The sequence below is a fragment of the Rhineura floridana genome, chromosome 17 (assembly GCF_030035675.1).
Source record: "Rhineura floridana isolate rRhiFlo1 chromosome 17, rRhiFlo1.hap2, whole genome shotgun sequence".
Taxonomy (NCBI): Eukaryota; Metazoa; Chordata; class Lepidosauria; order Squamata; family Rhineuridae; genus Rhineura; species Rhineura floridana.
In genome coordinates this window covers 15,601,845-15,622,985 of record NC_084496.1, presented here as the reverse complement: position 1 = coordinate 15,622,985, position 21,141 = coordinate 15,601,845, and the positions used below count along the sequence as shown (strand labels likewise).

The following is a 21,141-nucleotide window of genomic DNA, read 5'->3' as shown; positions in this document are numbered from 1 at the left end:
GTACCCCATCCTGCACATATATTTGCTGAACTAGCTCTTGATAGGAATAAGCAATAAACTAGTATATATAGAACTACTTCAGCCTAAGTGAATAGTGCTATTAGATTACATTTATTCCCTTGAAGAGGTAAGCCAGACAATACACTGGCTGATAGAAGATTAAGGTCTCAGCTAGAAACCTGGCTATTTCTGCAAGGCCTTCAAAAAAGTAGAAGGAACAGGATGCTGGTTTTCTATAAAGCACATATATGGCAAAGTCAGCTTACCTTTCCTCTACGCTTGTCAAGTTATCGATTTCCGTCATCACCTCTGCTATTTCAAATTTTAACCGCTGCCAAAATGAGAGAAGAATAAAAGTAAACATTACCAAACTTTCCCAAAAAGAGGGGGATTTCACTGGGATAGTCAATAGCTTCTTTTTGAATTCAGAAACTGATCAACAATCTTATCACAAAGGTTTGCTCTGATGTATTTACCTGCAATATACCATTCACAAACCACCATGACATCAAATTCTACAGAGATACAGTTGTTGGAACACCTTATCCTAATACCAATTACCAGAAACAAATCTCTTCAGACTGTGGTGAAGAGCTACACAACTCAATACACAGTTTGTACCATTAATTTCAGAGCAAAAAACTTCTTAATTTAAGGAAAAACATTACCTCAATATCATCAATTAATTCTTTTTTTCTACGACGAATATTTAAAAGCTCTTCTCTCTCGTCTACAGAAAGGTCATCAGGCACTGCGGAGGGAAAAATACACAAACGCAATTATGTATAATTGCTTTATACTCTGGTTCTCTATGTTTTACAAGTAAAAACTTCATTCACATCAGCATGGTTTGTGTCAAGGAAGTACAGACAACAAACGTAATGACCAACCTTTGGGAAAATAGCAATGCAAGTGTACATAATTAGGTATTAACTAACAAATGCAATTGTGTCTCAGGGCTTAAATTAGAATGACGGATAGCTCTCACACTATGAAATGTAAACTGCCTTCCATTCGATTGTGTAGTGTTGGTATGACTTGCTCCCATAAGCAGAGTGCATTAAAGTATTCCCTTATTTTAGTTATCTTGTAAATCTGTTTATCATATCTCAACCCAATTACAGCCACCTTCTTATTTAGGGGAGCTCAGCATATAATTGCTACAGAAGCACCAATATTACACTAGTAGCAAACATGTAATATAGTATACTTTAGAATAGAAAATGTGGGTATGTGCGTCTCAGAACCTCAGCCCACTCAGGGTTTCCAGAGCAATCTGTAAGGATGTTTAAAGATACACATGCAATTAACTGAATTGAATGGACTTTGAATAGAACTTAAGAACAAACAGCAAGATCACTTTGGGAGATAATGCATAAGAGGTCATATTATATGAGTCTATAATAAAATAACCACAATCAGGAAATCATAAGAATATAACCTACATCAGTGGTGGGAAACTTTCAGCTCACATACCAAATTGGGCACACCAGGCCTCCCCGTTTGGCCAGTCAAGCCATTTTGGGGAAACCATGCCTACCTGTCCATCATGTGACATCATTCCTTGTCAATCCCATTTGCCACAGTAAACCTGAGATGATTTTGTGCAAAGATGCACTTTCTGTGGCTTTGAACATTTCTGCTATGTAAGCTGCAGCTTGAAAATTGCTCCTGGGCTTAACCAAAGCACTTTATGCCATAAAATGTTGAACTGTTTTTGAATTTAGCACTCTCCAGGAAGCTGCTATTGCTAGGGAGGTACTGCTAATGATGCTGGCCTGCTCTAGGAAGCAGCAGAAAGCTACTGTTGCTAATGTCTTGAAACACTACTTAACTTTGGCTTGCAGCATCCCACAGTTGCGTTTCTGCTCCTGGCTCCTCCATCTCCCAGCCCCACTCTGAAATGAGGTGGAGAAAGGAAAGTTGAGCCCTATTCTACCACATCTAATGGGGAACTTGACCCTTGGTTTAATCACAGCTTTGCTTTGTTTGAGACTTTTGAATGTACCAATGAATGGAATGGATGCTTTGTGGGACTTTGCATGCATGGATGAATGGAATAGGTGGAGAGAGAATGTTTATTCTTCATTTCATTTTGTACAGGGTTTTTTGCCCTGCCCACTATTGGAATATGGCTCCTAGAAGGGTGGCTGAATTCAAACACTTTTTAACAAATATGCAAGAAAGTATCTCAAGTATCAAAGTATTTTACTGTATATAGTCTATGGGTGTGTGTGTCAGTGAACAGTACATGTGGCAGCAATGTCATTTTGATAGCACTTAGTGGAACCAATAGGAGCCAGCAACTGTGTTCAGTTGCTACTTGAAACCATAATTTAGTGTTACATACATGAATCTGTATCCCACCCACCCCTCCCCCTTCATATCTTTTAGAAGATAAACAGCATTTACATCTGAATTTACCCAACTGAATCAATTAAGACCCACTGAAATTAATGGGCAAGACTACTTGGGTCCATCAATTCCAATGAATCTACTCTGAGTAAAACTTACTTACATACAGCCCCATTTGTTATTAATCACAGTCTCATTATTCCAAACCAGGAACTGTAATTAGTTTTAACTATACAGCCCAGGATTGTAAATCTTCATTTGAAGACAGCTCATTTGAACATATCATCATGAAAACTAACCACAGTTTGTGCCAGCTCAGACATAACAAACCATGGTTATATCTTTGCATATTAAGAGAAGCTCTTGTCATCTGGGAGAAGTATTAGTCTTAACATTAAACACCTTCAGGCTGTCTCATTTTTCCATACATAATTCAACACTGTCATTACTTAGTAAACAAGTGCATCAACACTTCTCAATGAGCACATAGGGTACAGAGTAATTTAGAAATTGTTTGCTTTAAAAAAATAAATAAAAGGAGTTTGTGCCTCAGACTCCCTGACTGGTAAATACTGAAATAATTAGCAACATTACTTTGTTCCACATTAAGGGTAAAGTATGATAAATGAAGTCATTTTAAACAGCAAACGTTTTTCGCTTATCTAAAAACTCACACATTTAGGAAACTGGAGAAAAGAAACAAAGTTAATCTTTTAACACTAACTATTTTTCTGTCTCTCCTTTTATGTCTTTAACTACTGGAGACGTTACTCTCAATATCTAGTAGACTCCAATTGGAGCCAATCATAATACATCATTTTTGGAATTCTGAACATAAAAAACCCAGAGAATTAGGAACATCCGTTATAAAGCATGATAAAATATTGCCAACTAATCTAATTTACTCTTCCAGATACTATTAAATTATTTTTCACTGTTAAGGAAATACCATGCTTGCTACATGATGGAAAAGTATGCAGTTTATTCACAACCAGTCTTTAAAATAAGGCTATCTCACAGCTAGAACTGAAAAATCTAAGCACAAAAGTTCTAAATTTTAAATAATTTCACAAACATGCATGTTGCAAGTGATGATATTTAAAACAACGATAATCTGTTATGGTTTATTGAATTGGTGATGTAATTGCCACTGCCCTGTGCTCAGCTCTTATGAGATTATGTATAAAATTTCCAGATCATGTAGGTACTTACTCAACCCATCACTGCGCCACCATCAAGATCACTGACCCTGGTATGGGAAATATCCATATGAAAGAGAACATTTATATATTATTAGTTGAAGCAACACAGAAATTGGGCCAAAGAGGTGAGATTATGGGACAGATGTTATGATCTGTTGCAGAAATCCTAATTATGGATCATGGGAGCTTTATTATTATTATTTATTTAATTTGTATTTAATTTGGAGCCCTTTAGTTAGGCAACAGAGCTTTCAACGGGCAACACATCCATGACAGTCTGACTCCTTGGTGCAACCTAACAAGAAGGCCTTAAACATGCTCTTAACTATATCGGTGGTCTCTGTTAGAACTCAATGTTCTGTGGGATAATGCTGTACACAGGTGAACTGAGGGGGAAAAAACATCGTAGTGTAGGCACGTTTCCTCCAAAATTAGGAAGGAGAAGAATGATCTCCTCCTAAATGGGTCATTGTCTCTCATTCTGACTTGCGTCTGAGTTGTATTATTCCCAACCCATTGTTTTAAAAATACCTCCACCAAAAATGCCACCAAACCATTAAAAAGTTTATAGACTCAGGATCTCGTCCAGCCCTAAGACATGGAGGAAAGAAAGCTCTCTGAGTTCTTTAAAAGAAACCTCAATGTAAAGGAAGTCAGAGGGGAATAATGAAGGGTATAGAATGTCACAATGAGCCAGAAAGACCACTTAGTGTAGGTGGAGATAGGTCTAGTCAGACAGTAGAGCTGTTATCTCCCATAATGAGGCCCAGTCCGTTACAAACAGCAGATGTCAGACAATTCTACATACAATTTAAGTGCTTATTAAATTCCTTAAACTCAACTGCGCTTAATTCACTACAGTACATTTCTTTGTTGCATTATTTATATAACTGTGAACTCTGAATAGAATAAGAGTGCAGAAAAGCTCAGATGTTACACTTTTTTGATGTTTTAATAGAACCGAAAACATCCTTATGACAGACACATGACATCTAGATTTACTGAACTTTTCGCAGAGACAGACAACACATGAAGACCTCAGATTACACAGCCATCAGCAGCTCCGACAGCCATCCCTGCTGTCAAAAGTCATTTCTACATATCTTATCATCCAGAGACTTTTTACGACATGGTACTGAGGATGTGCTCCAAAGAGGACTGCCTCAAGCTACCAGAAGATTACAGCACTGACAGCTTCTTAAAATAATACTGAAATATACACCAACACGGATTTTCACAAAGGAATGCAGCCTCCAGTACTAAGCATTTTTTTAAAAAAGTAAAAATCATTTTCTAACTATTAAATTCATTTGATAACTACCACATTACTGCATTTTTGTAGTCCACGGCTTTTGTGCAGGAAAGTACATAGGTCAAGATTTTTTTATTTTATTTTTAAGAAAGAAAACAAACAATTCCCTGCACAGGGCAATAGGCAGTTTCAGCACAAATGAACAAACAGCTGAAGCATACCTTATGTCATCATAATACCGTTACATAAGAAGTTTCCATTTTAGTGCTAGAACACAAGAAAAGTTACTTATTAGGAAACAAGGAGTAAATATGTTTCAATTTTGTCCCAAACAATAAAATGCAAAATCTATTAGTAAATATTGAGTTAATGATAACCAGAACTGTTGTCTACAGTGAGGGTAATTTTTGGCTGGTTTTCAAAGAGTAGTTATTAATACACAAGGAAAAAGTAACCTCAGTAAACTGGTTTTAAAAGAAAATTGCTTGAAGACTCTTTTTAAAAGCTCCTAGTCTACTCTTCCTGAATTACTGACCTTTACTTTACTCCTCTTTCCTTTCATTTTTTTATTTTTAAATGATTATTTGAAAAACACACTACACCTGTTGGCAGCTTAATTTTCAACTTTTCCAAAGTATCCTCACTTAGAGATGATAGTAACTAAGCAGTATATAAACTGTTGAAATAAAATAAATACAGATGCCACACAATGCATTGACATCTTCATCAAGATATCCATTACAACCCCCAAGGTCTCATGCCTGGGCTGTCACCACCAGTTCTGATCCTATTAGTGTCTATGTGAAATTAGTATCTTATGCCCCCATGCATCACTTTACACTTGCTTGCACTGAACTGCAATTGCCATTTTAGTATCCATTCACTCAGTTTGAAGATATCCTTTTGGAGCTCCTTGCAATTCCTTTTTAATTTAACCACACTGAACAATATTCCTTATATACCCAGTCAATCACTGCGCTCTGCAGGTGAGGGCCTCCTGCAGATACCATCTTATCAGGAGGTCCGTTCTGCACAACATAGGAAACGGACCTTTAGTGTGGTGGCACCTACCCTGTGGATTTCCCTACTCTGTTATCTTTTCAGTGCCTATTGAAGACCTTCCTCTTTCAACAAGCCTTTTAAGTTGAGACCTTGTCCCAGTCTGCGTCTGTGTTGGAAATGCTTTTAAATATGTTTTTAACTGTTTTTTAAAGATGTCTTGAAAGCTTTCTAAAGATGTTTCTAAAGATGTTTTGTTTTAATGTATTTTAAAGTCTGTTTTTATGATGTTTTAAAGTGTTTCTAGTGCTTTTGTTTGCCGCCCTGGGCTCCTGCTAGGAGGAAGGGAGGGATAAAAACAAACAAACAAACAAATAAATAAATTTGCTATCATCAACAAACTTTGCCGCCTTGCTGCTCACCTCTAACTGTAGATCATTTATGCACAAGATAAACAAAACACAGGTCCCAATATTGATCCTGCAGGGACTCCGCTTTCTATAACGCTCTATTGGGGGATCTGTCCACTTACTCCTATTCCCGCTTACTGTTTCCTCTTCAGTTAATGCCCATCAAACCCAGCAAGGTAATTTTGACATGGATGAGAGTTTTTGTGGAATGTATCACTGACAGTGTCAGGATAGAGACACACTTACTATTCTGCCAGTTTCAGTGCTTCACCTCTCTTTTCTGAAAACGGAGTCACACAATGCTAGTCAAAACCCACCCCTTTTTAAAACCTGGTGAGATCAGCTCAACTGCATTTTTTAAATTCAGCTTCAAACAGATTTTGCAACTGATCGGTAGATCAACCCGTTGACCCAGTGGAAGGTATTGGCCAAGGTATGGCCAATGGAAACATTTTGCTGTACACAACTAGTATGCTCACAGCTGCATATTATCAGTGTCCTTGAGCCTCTGCCAGACTTGGCACTTGAACCATCCCAGACAGTGAATGCTTCACAGAAACCTGAATTAAACCAAGCCAGCAGTCTCCTCAAACAGATTTGGGTCTCTTCCTCCATGCAAAGTCTGGGTCATTTACGCACAGGCTATGCCAGGTTTTTAGCAGTTAATTTTCCATCAACACTTTACCTTTACAAGTTATGAAACTAGAATTACACTTCTGTCTTTCTTAGGAGCCAATGTATTTCTTGTGGGATAAGGTTCGCTGCCTAGTTCCAGTCCACTTGTATTCCTATAGTCTGTCGTTCAATCCCAATCTGCTCTTTCTTTTTGTTCCAGCTTGCTTTGGCACTTGCCGATTCGATCTGCTGGTGAGATTTTTTTGGTTGTGGAAAAGAAATCGCATATTTTTTTGTAAATGTTCACAGTGTTCCACATGGTTTATTTTTTCACACCTACACACTGTTACAAATGCATTAACTTAGAGAAAATTACAAAAATAATTACATAAAACCGGGGGGAAATCCGTGCTGATTACTGCCACAGCCCACCACAAAAAATCCATGCCAGTTACAGCCACAACCCCCTGCAAGAAATCAGTGCCAGTCCAAAAACATAGTGGACTGTCGAATTCAGTAGGGATCCAGTACTAAGCCCAATTTACCGGATATTCTCCCCCATCCCTAACTTCTTGGCAGACTAAGTGCTGCTCAAAAAACATTTGTTTCAAATAATCGTTTCAAAGGCCCTTCCCATTTGCAAGCCCCCAAAGCCTAGCTTTGTAGGGACTTGGACAGAAGAGAAAAGACAGGGGTACCATCACCAACTTTGGTAATACCTCCATTAACAAATCAGGAATGAAGCTCCTTTTAATGAAGGCTTTGCTTTATGGTGAAACTGACCAGCAAGTGTATTTGCTTTGCTATCAATAAACTGGTACACCTCTGTATTTGCTTTGCATTAAAAAGATCTCTTCCTTTCTCCCAGGGTTGGGGAGGGTGCTGGGTAGGCACCCTTTAAAGCTCCTGTTGCAGCTGCTCCAGCCATCTATGAGCGGTGTAGGAACCTATCCTTATTCTTTCCATGTTATTCCTACCTCTGGTACCAAAGTTTCTGTTAAAGAAGTAACGTCCAGAAAAACATCTACTTTATTAACTGAGGCATTACTGTACTTGCATTGAGATTAGGGCTTCAAGACATGTATGTAATTAAGCAAACAATCCCAGCTGTAAAGACACTTTAAAGGTACTTCATTGTGGTCAGACATTTTCAGTTAAATACAGAAGAGTTACCGCTTATAAGCATTTTTTTTATAAGATACATGTTGTCATTACAAAAATGCTTGCTATTTATTCCAGTAAAGCTTGTACACTATTTTGTAGACAGTGTATCGAATTGCATGGCAATTAATAAGTTAATACTTATTCTAAACATAGCTGTAAAAACAAGTCTTTGCCTTTCAGTGGGGCCCCAGGAGCTGCTAGGAGCCCTGCATGCCTTCTCGCCAAATGCTGATTTCCCTTGTTCAGGAAAGCCGGTAGCGTAGGCAGCAGCAGCTTTTTTTCCCCAGAGCTTGTCTCCTCTCCTTCATGATGCAGGGAGTTTACTGGTCAGATGGGATCTTTTCTCCATCTTCACTCCTCTTCCTTCTTTCCCTCATATGGGGTGGGGGGTGGGGGTAGAAGGGCCAGGGTGAGATGAACTGTCCTGAGTGGTACTGGATGAGTGAGGAAGGGAAGGAGGATTATGGTGAGTCTCAGGCAGTTCCCTTCTCCCCACCCCACTGCCTAGCAAGAGAGGGATGCTGGCTTATGCTGTAGGCAGAGCTTGGAAAAGTTACTTTTTTGAACTACAACTCCCATCAGCCCAATCCAGTAGCCATGCTGGCTAGGGCTGATGGGAGTTGTAGTTCAAAAAAGTAACTTTTCCAAGCTCTGGCTGTAGGGTCCCCAGAATTAAGTCTCCTCATTCACTTTTAGTTTGCTATCTTGCCTTCCTACTCCCCCACCCACGCACTGCTCTTGAAAATTCCTTATCACTGCCCAAAGTTATGCTCAGAAGTAAGTGCCACTGTATTCAGTAAGGCCTATTGTTGGGTAATATAGGACTGTAGCTGCAATCTTCGAGAGAGGGGGTTCACCTTCTCAGTTTCTGTTTGTTATGTACCCATTATGTTAGCTTTTATTTATTTATTTATTTATTTATTTTATTCTTTTTATTAGTTGCCCATCTGGCTAGAAACCCAGTCACTCTGAGCGACGTACAAAATAAAGGCATATAAACATCAAACATAAAAGTATATAAACATCAAAAAACAAGCAATAAAACTAAACAACAAAGTTTTAGCTTTCCTTCAAGGAGCTCAAGGTTCTCCCCCTCCCCAATTTATCCTTACAACAGCCCTGTGAGGTCAGTTAGGCTGAGAAGAGAGTGGTTGACTTAAGATCACCCAGTAAGCTTCATGGCCAAGTGAGGATTTGAACCCTCATCTCCCAGGTCCTAGCTTACTTAGTATCCTTCCATCTTACTGCACATTCTTGAAAAGAAAATGCAAAAGTGAACAAGCTAGAACGGTGGGGTGGTGGAGATACTTCCCCCCCCCCCAGAGTTAGAAACTTATTCAGTCCCTTGTTAACACTACTCTGTAGCATCTTTAAGACAAACCAATTTAGGCTGCAATCCTATATGCACTAAGGCTGTAGTAGACATAAGCACATCTACCACTGATCTTGGTGGGGCTTACTTCTGAGTAAATAGGCATAGGATCAGCTGTATGATGCCTCCTCCCCTTGAAGCAGAAGCCTTCTTTACTTCTCAACAGCCAGGATATAAGGAGGAGTAAAACCAATAAAGATTTCCAGCCATGATGCTTATTTGCAAGTAAGCATCCTAGAGAACACAAGCTTCTTTTTGAGTAAAAGGGCATGGGATCAAGCTTGTAAAGCTCTAGTCCTATGCACATCTACCATTCATCTTGATGGGGCTTACTTCGGAGTAAATATGCATGAGATCATCTGCGTGATGAGGTTGGGAGACAAAAAACAAAACTGTGATTAAGTTTGGGAGGGAAAGGGCAGAAAAACAATAAAGTGGACTGTCAAAACCCTCAGCAGTTTTCAAGTGGTTGGGGGGGGCACTGTACTATTCTATACACAGCCACACACAAACTTCTTTTCTACATGATCATGGGAACCTTTCCCAGCTTCCATATAAATAAAAATGTCATCACTTGTAAGCTACTTAAGATCTCAAAATATTTCATAAAATGATAGATTTCTGAACAGATTTCATTGTGGGACATTATTTTTCAACAGAATCCCAACTGGATATTTGTCAGGGTTCAGTACTGACCAGAACTGGAACCTGGGGACTGCTTGGAAGAGGATTAGAGAGCTAGACCCCCAGATGAGGAGTAATCAGATCCAGACATCCCCGCCTCAGGACCTGAAGTTTCCACACCAGTTGCCCGGGTTCCTTGTTGGCTCTCAGACCTCCTCTATCATCTCCAGGGTCACAAAAGAGGTGGAGATGGTGACCCTGTTACGACACCTGTTCTTGGGAACCTGAGTGTGTGAACTTGCCACCCACATGTCCCATGAAACACACCTCCTTGAGAGGAGGGGGATCTTTTGCTAGGGATAAAACAAGCGCTTTGCCCTGAAATGTGCCTAAATGGTGCATGTATACCCAAGAAATGCAGGTCCAAACCAGACTAATGCAAAGCTTTCTTTTATTGAGAGAAAAGAGAAGTGCCTGGTATGCTGCACATGAGGCTACTCATGAGGAGAGATTAGCAGGAGTCCAGATCAGTGCCTGGCTGAGATCCACAAAGGGGTGCAGTTTTCAACTCCTATATAAGCTCCCAGTCTGAGCTGCTTTCCTGCTGAAGCAGCAGCTCCCTTAAAGCCCCATGTTCAAGGTGCTCCAGAAGTAGAAACTGGAAATATCTAACCAAATATTTAAGCTTCTTTACCCCCACCCTGCTTTTTGAATAGTCAATGACAGAAGACAGGCTAAGAAAAATCAATTAATAAAATAAAATACTTCTATACATTTTACCCAATAAGGTTAAGCAAGAGGCTCAACCTCACAAGTCTCTCTCACACAAAGCTAACATTCAGGGCTGGTCTACTGCAACTTTCAGCACATCACAGGGTCATCTCCCACCATCTACTTTTCTAACTGCTACAGAGCTGTAAACAAACTGTGTTTATAATCCTTAGCAGAGTCAGCAATCCTCTGCAGTTTCCCCTCTCACAGAGGAGAGCAGGACGTTATATGCATAAAGAGGTAAGCATATCCTTTGGATGACAGCCACACTATACAGATGCTGCTAGTTACAGAAGTCCCAACACAGAGAATCTATTTTTGTGAAGTTCTCTGGAATGTCCTCCATGCTGGCATTCTCATATTTTATTTTCTATCTTTTAGGAGCATGCTTTTTGTCTGGGGATGGAAACTCCCCACATTGCACTACTAGAACCTATTCATGTTCTCTGCCTTCCATCTCTTGTTTCAACTGCCCACATATTCACATCCTTACAGCTTGATTCACACTGTATTACATAAGATAGATGTAATTTCCTCTAAGTTTTTCCCACACTCTTCATGCCCCATTCAGAGTTAGTACAGTGCTTATTAGCTGGGAACAAAGAAAAGGTAAAGGTGTCCCCGCACTTGTAGTGCGAGTCATTTCCAACTCTTAGGGTAACGTCTTGCGAAGTTTACTAGGCAGACCGTATATATGGGGTGGGATTGCCAGTTCCTTCCCCGGCCTTTCTTTACCCCCCAGCATATGCTGGGTACTCATTTTACCGACCACGGATGGATGGAAGGCTGAGTGGACCTCGACCCCTTTTACTGGAGATTCGACTTCCTCCTTCCGTTGGAATCGAACTCTGGCCGTGAGCAGAGCTTCGGCTGCGTTACCGCCGCTTACCTCTCTGCGTCAGATAAAAAGGAAATTAAAGACTGCCCATAAATTTCCAGTCTCAGAGGTTCCAGGGTGGGGAACTAATATTTTTGGTGCATTTGTAAGGCACAGAGCAGCTTATTTATTTATTTGTTGAATTTATAGCTTGGGACAATAGTATATGCCAGTGTTTCAAGATAATCTCATTTACATTGTAGACGATACAGCGAGATGCAAGACAAATTCCTCACCATTCTGTTAATGGACTAGACACTATGTCCTACAGTAAATCCTGTCTAGTTGTTGCCAATTTAATCACATGAGATGGATATTCCTAATCTACAGTGTCATGAAAAAGTATTTGCCCCCTGTCTGATTTTCTGCATTTTTTGGCACTGAATGTTATCAGACCTTGAACCAAAATATAATAGTAAAGAAAAGGGAAGCTGAGTGAACAAACACAAAATTTTGATACTTATTTCATTTATTTCTTAAAGAAAGTTAGGCAACACCCAATGCCCGTGTGAAGAAGTAATTACCCCCCTATTAACTCAACTCAATGAAAGGAATTATTAGGGCCAGGTGTTTGAATACCTTGGTAAACAAGCAGGCCTGATTTGGGCCAGCCCTGCCCAATATAAATCTGATTAACTTTGGCCCTCAACATCAGATTTAAGTTGCCAGCACACAGGTTCCAAAGCCACATCATGCCACAATCAAAAGAAATTCCTGAACACCTCCGGAAAATAGCTGTTGCTGCGTATCAGTCTGGAAAGGGTTACAAAGCCATTTCTAAGGCTCTGGGGCTCTACCGAACCACAGTCAGAGCCATATTAACCAAATGGAAAAGGTTTGGGATAGCAGAAGTGGCCGTCCTGACAAAATCCCTCCAAGAGCAATGCGTAAAATCATCTAGGAAGTCACAATGGACCCCAGAACAACTTCCAGGGATCTGCAGGTCTCTCTCGCCTCAGCCAAGGTCAGTGTTCATTACTCCACCATCAGAAACACATTGTGCAAACATGGGATTCATGGCAGAGTGGCAAGGCGGAAACCACTGCTCACTAAGAAGAACATGAATGCTCATCTAGAGTTTGCCAAAAAGCACCTGGATGATCCTCAAGAGTCCTGGAACAATGTTCTATGGACAGATTAATCAAAGATGGAACTTTTTGGGCAACATGGAACCCGTTATGTCTGGCAAAAACCAAACACTGAAGAACCTCATCCCAACAGTCAAGCATGGTGGTGGCAGAGTCATGGTTTATTAACGTTGTTGTTGTTTATTTCTACTCCACCTTTTGGCCAAAAGGCCCTCAAGGCGGCTTACAAAAAATAAACACAAATATAAAAATACATCAGTAAAAACAATACAATTTACAAAAAGCAGCAATTACAACATCCAATAAAATACATTAACAAATCACAAAGCAAAAATTCACTCCTCTCTCTTCTTGGCTTTTGCATCAGGACATGGACAACTTGCCATCATTGAGGGAACCATGAATTCTGCTTTGTCTCAGAGAATTGTACAGGCGAATGCCAGGCCATCAGTCCGTCAGCTGAAGCTGAAGCACAGCTGGGTCATGCAGCAAGACATTGATCCGGAACACACAAGCAAGTCTACATCAGAATGGTTGAGGAACAAGAAATTTAAAGTTTTGGAATGGCCTAGTCAAAGTCCAGGCCTAAACCCCATTGAGATGTTGTGGCAGGATCTGCAAGGAGCAGTTCATGCTTGAAAATCCACAAATGTCACCAAGTTAAAGCAGTTCTGCATGTAGGGGGTGGGCCAAAATTCCACCACAGCACTGTGGGAGACTGATCAGGAACTACAGGAAGCGTTTGGTTGCAGTAACCAGGTTTGAGTCTAAGGGGACAATAACTTTTTCACACAGGAGCATTGGGTGTTGCTTCATTTTCTTTAATAAATAAATGAAATAAGTGTGGTGTTTGTTCACTCAGTTTCCCTTTTCTCTAAATATTAGAGCTAATTGGTTTTAACATCTTAATAGTTTAATTCTGTTTTAATGCTGATTTTTTTTGTTTATATGTTTTATATGTTAATATGTTCTTAATGATATGTACTTACTTTTATCTGGAAGCCGCCTTGAGGTCCAGTTTGGAAAAAGGGCTGGGTATAAATAATAATAACAACAACAACAACAACAACAACAACAATAATAATAGGTTCAAGATCTGACAACATTCAGTGCTAAAAATATGCAACAATGCAGAAAATCAGACGGGGTAAATACTTTTTCACAGCACTGTATTATTATTAGTATTATTAGTATTATTTATTACATTTGTATACCGCCCCATAGCCAAAGCTCTCTGGGCGGTTTACAACAGCATGACTGTTATTATACTGCTCCACCTTGCTACAGTTTTGCCTTAGCTGCAAAAACTATCCAACAGCTACGTTCCTTTTAATATGTAGTGGATAACTGCTCTCATAATGTAGTACTGAACTCCTGTCAGCAAGTTTCATGTATCCACAGATTGCAAGTGAATCTCATTTGACATACACAATAGTACCCAAGAAAGGTTCGGGAACAGGATCAAAATGACAAGAAAACAATATGCAAGTTCATGAGTTTGTGGATATCTGTCCAACATTTTCCACTGGGACGATCAATGCAAATAAGTAATTTTGTCTCTCTGCAAATCTCCTTCACACCTTTCATTTAACACTCCAACCAACTCCTTGGTTGATTTCCTGCTTATGTATTTAAAGAAGTTTCATTGTGTTTAAGGCAATACGCTCTTAAAGATTTTGAGCTTAAGGGTGGGAGCCAGGAGGTAAATGTAAATAAGTACATCTTTCCTCATAAGTCTAGCTCCCCACTTGCTTTTTATTGGCCATTCCTACATCACAAGGGCTTCTTCTTGCATGATGTTATGAACATGCCAATTCCCAAAGCACAAAATACACAGATACCATGGCAGATATAAAGAGTGCCACTTTTCGCCTGAAAATATATTTGCCCCATTCAGCAGGTTCCCAAACCAGGAGCATTGTTGGAGATAGCCCAAGGGGCCCAAGCAAAATGTATTTGCAGTGGGTCCCTTCTCACTTTAAAAAAAAATAATTAAAAAATGTTTACTTACAGGGAGGCTGGGTATGCTGCAAGGTGCAGTCAGTGCTAGTAAGACCTCCACAACATTTTAATTTCCTCAGAGGCCTAAAATTATATCTAGACACATGTAAATTTGTCTAATGGACCTGTCTTTTATGTACCTAGCAACATCCCATCCCAAACTTGGCTTGTAAAGCAGATATGGGGAATCTTTTTCAGCCCAAGGGCCACATTTCCTCATGAGGAACATTTCAAGGGCTACATACCACTAGTAGGCAAGGCCAGAGACAAGAGTAGGCAGAGCAACGTATGCAACTCTTACTCCTGCACAGTAGGCTGCATGCCAGTAATTCAAGAGTCAGAGGTTTCTACATGCACACAAACCTCTCCATCCAACCAGGCAAGCAAGAGACATTATCACTGTTCATGAACACATTGCAGCCAAGAAAAGGGATTCAAGGAGGAAGCTGAATAGGGCCAGTGAGGGGTGGGGCTTTGTTGAGGGGACGTGACCTGGGGAGAACCTGAGGGTCAGGTAGAAAGTCCTGGAAGTTCATGTTCAGGCCACAGTCCTGAGATGCCTCATCCGTGCTCTAAAGTGTGACAGTGCCAAGGAACTAAGGGGCCATTGCTTGAAATCTAGCAGGAGGACAAAGTATATGGCTTCTTTCACAATGGAAGAGAGCACTTGCCTTACAAACGGAGAAATGAGAAGCTATTTAGCAGAGTATCAGAGAACGTGTTCAAAAAGTAAACATTAATAAGCACTTCATACGGTCAAGTTGCTGTACAGTGGTAATGCAAAGACTGAAAAGAAATATGCTGTGGGCTTTAGTGAGATTCTACTACTATGGTAGTAACTTAGTTAACTTAAATATAAAATAGTTGTAGCTTTTAAAAATCATAGTTCAGACTTTTTTCCTCCTGAGACTTTATTGGACATGTTTAATGTTTATAATTGGATTAAGGGAATTAGCTGAAGGAAGGCATACTAAGGGTTTTCTAATAAAATGGGTTTTGTGGTGGAAAGTTTCCAAATAATCATTTAGGCTAGAATTGCCATTAATCCTGCATATGGCAGGATTATTTTCCCCAATGAGGAATAAGGGCCCAGGTACCAAAAATGGTGTTATATTAAAATCTACTTGTATGTGAAGATAGTTTGCTAATCTGGCACAAGTCATTAAACTGCCTCTGTAAACTTGAAAAAAATGAAATGACCTGCCTTCAAGTAAATTCTGACTTATGGTGACCCTATGAATAGGGTTTTCATGGTAAGCGGTATTCAGAGGTGGTTTACCATTGCCCTTCTCTGTAAACTTACTGAAAGGCAATTTTAAAGTAGTGCCTTCTATGTTGTTTTCCAGAACAACTGCCATAACTAGATAAGAGCAAAACACACAGAATGGCAAAATACTGAACTATACATGCAAACTGCTTTGCAATTACTGTATTCCATCAGCTGACAAGTCAAATCTTAGAATATTACAGGACTAGCTTCAGTAATTTTGCAAAGGAACAGATGTGCCTCCATAAAAGGAAGAGCCATGGGTCAATGACCAAGCACATGCTTTTCATATGGGAAGGTCCTAGGTTCAATAAGTTTTTTGTAAACTGCTTAGAGGTCTTTACATTCAAGAGGTATAAATCTTCAGCATCTCTGGTACTGGAAAAGGCTCCTGCCTGAAAACTGGAAATCTGCTGCCAGACAATACCAAGCTAGATGACCAAAGGTGTGACTCGATATAAGAGAGCTTCCTGTGTACCACATCTGTACCCCTCTTCTTGTGTACCCCACATCTGTACATACATACTCTACTCATGTACACTGTTTCATTGACAAATATAACAATTTATTTAGCACCAACCAGTGGTGCATGGCAAAAAAAATCCATGGAAAAAATTCCTTTTTGTAAGTAAGAATGGACAGCAAATACGTTAGGCAAGCTTGGTAGTTTTACCATTTTTAGCTTTGTCTACTAAATACAAGCAACCCAAGCAAAATTGGATAATTGTATCATTGAATTGGAAAAATTGCCAGTTCAAAATTTTCCAGAAAATTTCCATCACTGGCACCTTCCTTTGGTGCTTGTAAATAAAACAAAAACTTGACTGAGGAAAAATATACCTTGATGCTCTACCTGGGTTCATGATTAGAGGTTTTTCTATAGATCTTGTGGAGCCTGGGTTCCTCCAGCTCTGCCTAGCAGCAAAAGAGTGAAAGCTGAACTATCCTATCTTTTAATGTACAAGCATAATAATAAACAAACAGGGATTCTATCTGGCTTTTCCTACAGAGTAAAGACTGATGGGACAAAGGATAATGAAAGATGGCAGGACTTCATTCGATAAAAGAGCAGGATTGGAAGGGGAGCATTAACTGATAAAGCAGTTCTTCTGAAGGTCATTATGGGCTTTCATGTTGTTTGGCAAACGTTTGCTTAGCTTTTTAATAGAGAGGTAAAATAACACTTACTTAGATGTTTGTTGCCTTGCCTTAATTACCTCAGTGACACAAATACTCAGGTATTGGAAAATGTGTATTTAAGCTAAGGTAGTTTTTACTTTCAATTCTTGTCTACTTTTTACATAAGGCAAATCTGTCATTATTTTACTGAATTTTCTCACAATGGATTTTATACTACACAAAAACACGTTTCAATGGCTAACCATGGCAGAAAATTAAACACTCTTAAAATGAAGTGATGGATTCAATCCCACACCCAAAAAAGTAAGACCATTCAGAAAGTTACAGTGGTCACACTGCTCCTATAAACAAACATACTCTCACAAGTTTCCATTTTATTTGGATTTTTGTTAATTTTTTAATTGTATTTCAGCATCACACATCATCAGACAACAGACAACCAAGTACATACACACACATATCCCAAAAACAGACCCCTGAAACATGGGAAGCTGTACACTGCAGAAGGTTTTCATATTTAAGAAAAACACCATGCATTTTATATTAAAAAGTTGCCAATTTTCTTTTTTGTTCAGACATTATTTAATGGTGCCATTTTGCCTAGAGTCATTTTCAAGTGTCCAGCATTTGTGAATACTAAATGTTCATCAGGGTGACAAGCTCCTCCCTTGACCCAGAGGCATTCATTCAGACATCTGTTGAGGAATCCACATGTACAACTGTTATTGTTATGTGCCTTCAAGTTGATTATGACTTATGGCAACCCTATAAATCAGTGACTTCCAATAGCATCTGTTATAAACCACCCTGTTCAGATCTTGTAAGTTCAGGGCTGTGGCTTCCCTTATGGAATTAATCCATCTCTTGTTCGGTCTTCCTCTTTTTCTACACCTGTTTTTCCCAGCATTATTGTCTTTTCTACTGAATCATGTCTTATGCTGTGTCGAAACTATGATAACCTCAGATAACCTAGTGACAGTTCTGGTTTAATGTGTTCTAACACCCAATTGTTTGTCTTTTTCTCAGTCCATGGTATCCGCAAAGTTTTCCTCCAACACCACATTTCAAATGAGTTGATTTTTCTCTTATCAGCTTTTTTCACTGTCCAGCTTTCACATCCATGCATAAAGATCGGGAATACCATGCTCTGAATGATCCTGACTTTAGTGTTCAGTGATACATCTTTGCATTTGAGGACCTTTTCTAATTCTCTCATAGCTGCCCTCCTCAGTCCTAACCTTCTTCTAATTTCTTGACTATTGTCTCCATTTTGGTTAATGATTGTGCCTAGATATTGATAATGCTTGACAAGTTCAATGTCCTCGTTGTCAACTTTATGCATACACATTAGGGCAGAGCTTGCCTCCAACTCCATGTTAAGTATCCGTAAATACTGAACGCCTGAAAAGAACATTGCCTCTCAAAGTGGGAAAAGGTATGTTGAGTGCAGTTGCTAGCATGATTAACACAGCTTCTTCCTGCAGCTCAGTTTGCACATGTCTTTCAAAGTCCTTCATTTGTAAACTTTTAACAGAAGATGCATTGGCTCACACAGCCCTAATTCATCTTTTCAGTGCTACTCTTTCTTTCTGCACTTAACTTTGCTTTTTCTTTGTTATCCTTGAGGTAGCTTAAACATTACAGTTCTCATCTCAGGGGGACCAGTCAGACAAAGGCCCTCTTTAGTAATAACCTTTCTAGTCATTTAACACAAATAACTACAAAACAAACATACATACATATGTGTTTGTGTGCATGAAAGCGCACATTTGTTTGTACATTAAAAGATAGGGTACTTCAGCATCCACACTTTTGCCGCACTGGGCAATGCTGGAGAAACCCAGGCCCCACAAGATCTACAGAAAAAACTATTTTCGTGAACCCACATAGAGCAACAAGGTATATTTTTTCTCAGCCAACTTTTCCTCTCTTTCACTTACAAGCACAAAAGCATTGATCATATTCTTATGATGAAATATAAATAGAAATGCATGCTTTTAACAATGTGCGTAAGTGTTCAGAGAGCTTGTAGCATTAAAGGCAACATTCCAGCATTTTAAAAAAAAAAAAACCTCCAGCTATTCAGATCACCAAGATACTGTCTATAAGAATAGAATAATGATGATTTAGCTAAGCAAACTGTGACAAAAGCTTCCAGAAGTCAACAGATTTGTGAAATGCTATGGGTTATACCCAATTTTAGTCATCCTGAGAGTAGAGCTATTGAAATAAAAGGACATGGCTTACTTAGGTTCATTCAATTTGATGATTCCATTCCAAGTAGAATTTAGTGCTGTCCCAGGAGGCTGTTCCAAGTGGTCCGAAGCCTGGTCGGTCCAGTTGCTTTGGAACCAATGGGACATTCTAAGACCTCCTGTGATGAGTTTGCAAAGCACTTTGCAGATAAAATCGATCGTCTAAAGAGTACAATTCCGCACGCTATGGATACAGTGAGTGAGCCAGAGTCGGCCAGTGGTTCTCCGGTGATGTGGGATTGGTTCCAGCTTCTTCCTTCTGATAAAGTGAACAAGGTGCTTTCAACCTTAAGGCCAACCACCTGCTTACTTGATCCTTGCCCATCGTGGCTTATTATGAGCTGCAAGAACAGACTGGGAGAGGGGATCAAGGCGGTGGTAAATGCATCTTTGGAAGAGGGCGTGATGCCATCAGCTCTCAAGGAGGCAGTAATAAAACCAATTTTAAAGAAGCCCTCCTTGGATCCCCAAGACCTGAACAACTTTCGCCCAATATCAAACTTACCATTCTTGGGCAAGGTGGTTGAGCAGGTGGTGGCGAAGCAGTTGCAAGCGCACTTGGAAGAAGCGGATTATCTAGATTCATTCGGGCTTCAGGCTGGACATGGGACTGAAACAGCCTTGGTCACCTTGGTGGATGATATGAGGAGAGCGTTCGATAGGAGTGAATGCACCTTCCTCGTCCTCCTGGATCTCTCAGGGGCTTTTGATACCGTTGACCACGGTATCCTTTTGGACCGCCTGGAGGGATTAGGCATAGGGGGCACTGTACTGCAGTGGTTCCGTTCCTTCCTCTCTGATATGCACCAAAGAGTAGCATTGGGGGATGAGATTTTGGATCCTTGGCCTCTCATCTGTGGGGTGCCGCAGGGCTCCATCCTCTCCCCGATGCTGTTTAACATCTGTATAAAGCCGCTGGGGGCTATCATTAGGAGATTTGGGCTGCAGTGTCACCAATATGTGGATGACGCGCAGCTCTATCTCTCATTTAAATCTTCACCGAGGTTGGCTGTAGAAACCCTGTTCAAGTGCCTGGAGTCGATGAGTGGCTGGATGGGAAGGAATAAGCTGAAACTGAACCATGACAAAACCGAGGTACTGTTCGTGGGAGACAAGGGAAGGTTAGGGGATTTGGACCTGGTGCTCAATGAGGTACAATTGCCCCTGAAAGACCAGGTCTGCAGCCTCAGGATCATTCTTGACTCCCAACTGTCCATGGAAGCTCAGGTTTCGGCTGTGAGCCGGGCAGCACTGTATCAACTTCATCTGATATGGAGGCTGCGCCCCTACCTTCCCAATCATCTGCTCCGATCGGTGGTACATGCCCTGGTCTCCTCTCGCCTAGACTACTGTAATGCGCTCTATGTGGGGCTACCCTTTAAAATGGTCCGGAAGCTGCAACTGGTACAGAACGCGGAGGCGTGCCTGATTAAAGGCAGCTGCCGGCAAGATCACATAACTACAGTGCTAAAAGAGTTGCACTGGTTACCGTTGCTTGCCAGGCCCAATTCAAGGTGTTGGTTTTGACCTTTAAATCCCTATACAGTCTCGGCCCAGTCTATCTGAAGGAGCTCCTCCAGCATCATCAGCTATGCCACCCAACAAGATCAGCCTCAAAAGACCTTCTCTCTATCCCATCAGTCAAAACAGCTAGACTGGTGAGAACTAGAGAGAGGGCTTTTTCAATTGTGGCCCCCACCCTGTGGAACTCCCTCCCAAATGATCTCTGCCATGCCCCCTCTATAATGA

General features: G+C 40.3%; 1 protein-coding gene across 5 annotated transcripts in view; it reads right to left on the bottom strand.

The window, feature by feature from the left end:
• The window catches only part of CYTH3 (cytohesin 3), a 137,120-nt gene that overhangs the window by 71,849 nt on the left and 44,130 nt on the right, over nucleotides 1-21,141 (bottom strand). For 3 of the 5 annotated variants that reach the window (XR_009759363.1, XM_061599346.1, XM_061599343.1), the window contains exons 2-3: nucleotides 669-751; nucleotides 267-331 (exon numbers count right to left, since the gene is read on the bottom strand). Coding sequence is in view for 4 of the 5 variants with exons in the window: in XM_061599346.1 (XP_061455330.1) it covers nucleotides 267-331; nucleotides 669-751 (148 nt within the window). In the remaining variant the exon portion in view is untranslated. Of the gene's footprint in view, nucleotides 1-266; nucleotides 332-668; nucleotides 752-3,567; nucleotides 3,605-6,903; nucleotides 6,995-21,141 lie in introns of those variants that run through there. The other 2 variants (XM_061599344.1, XM_061599345.1) reach the window with 2 other exon arrangements.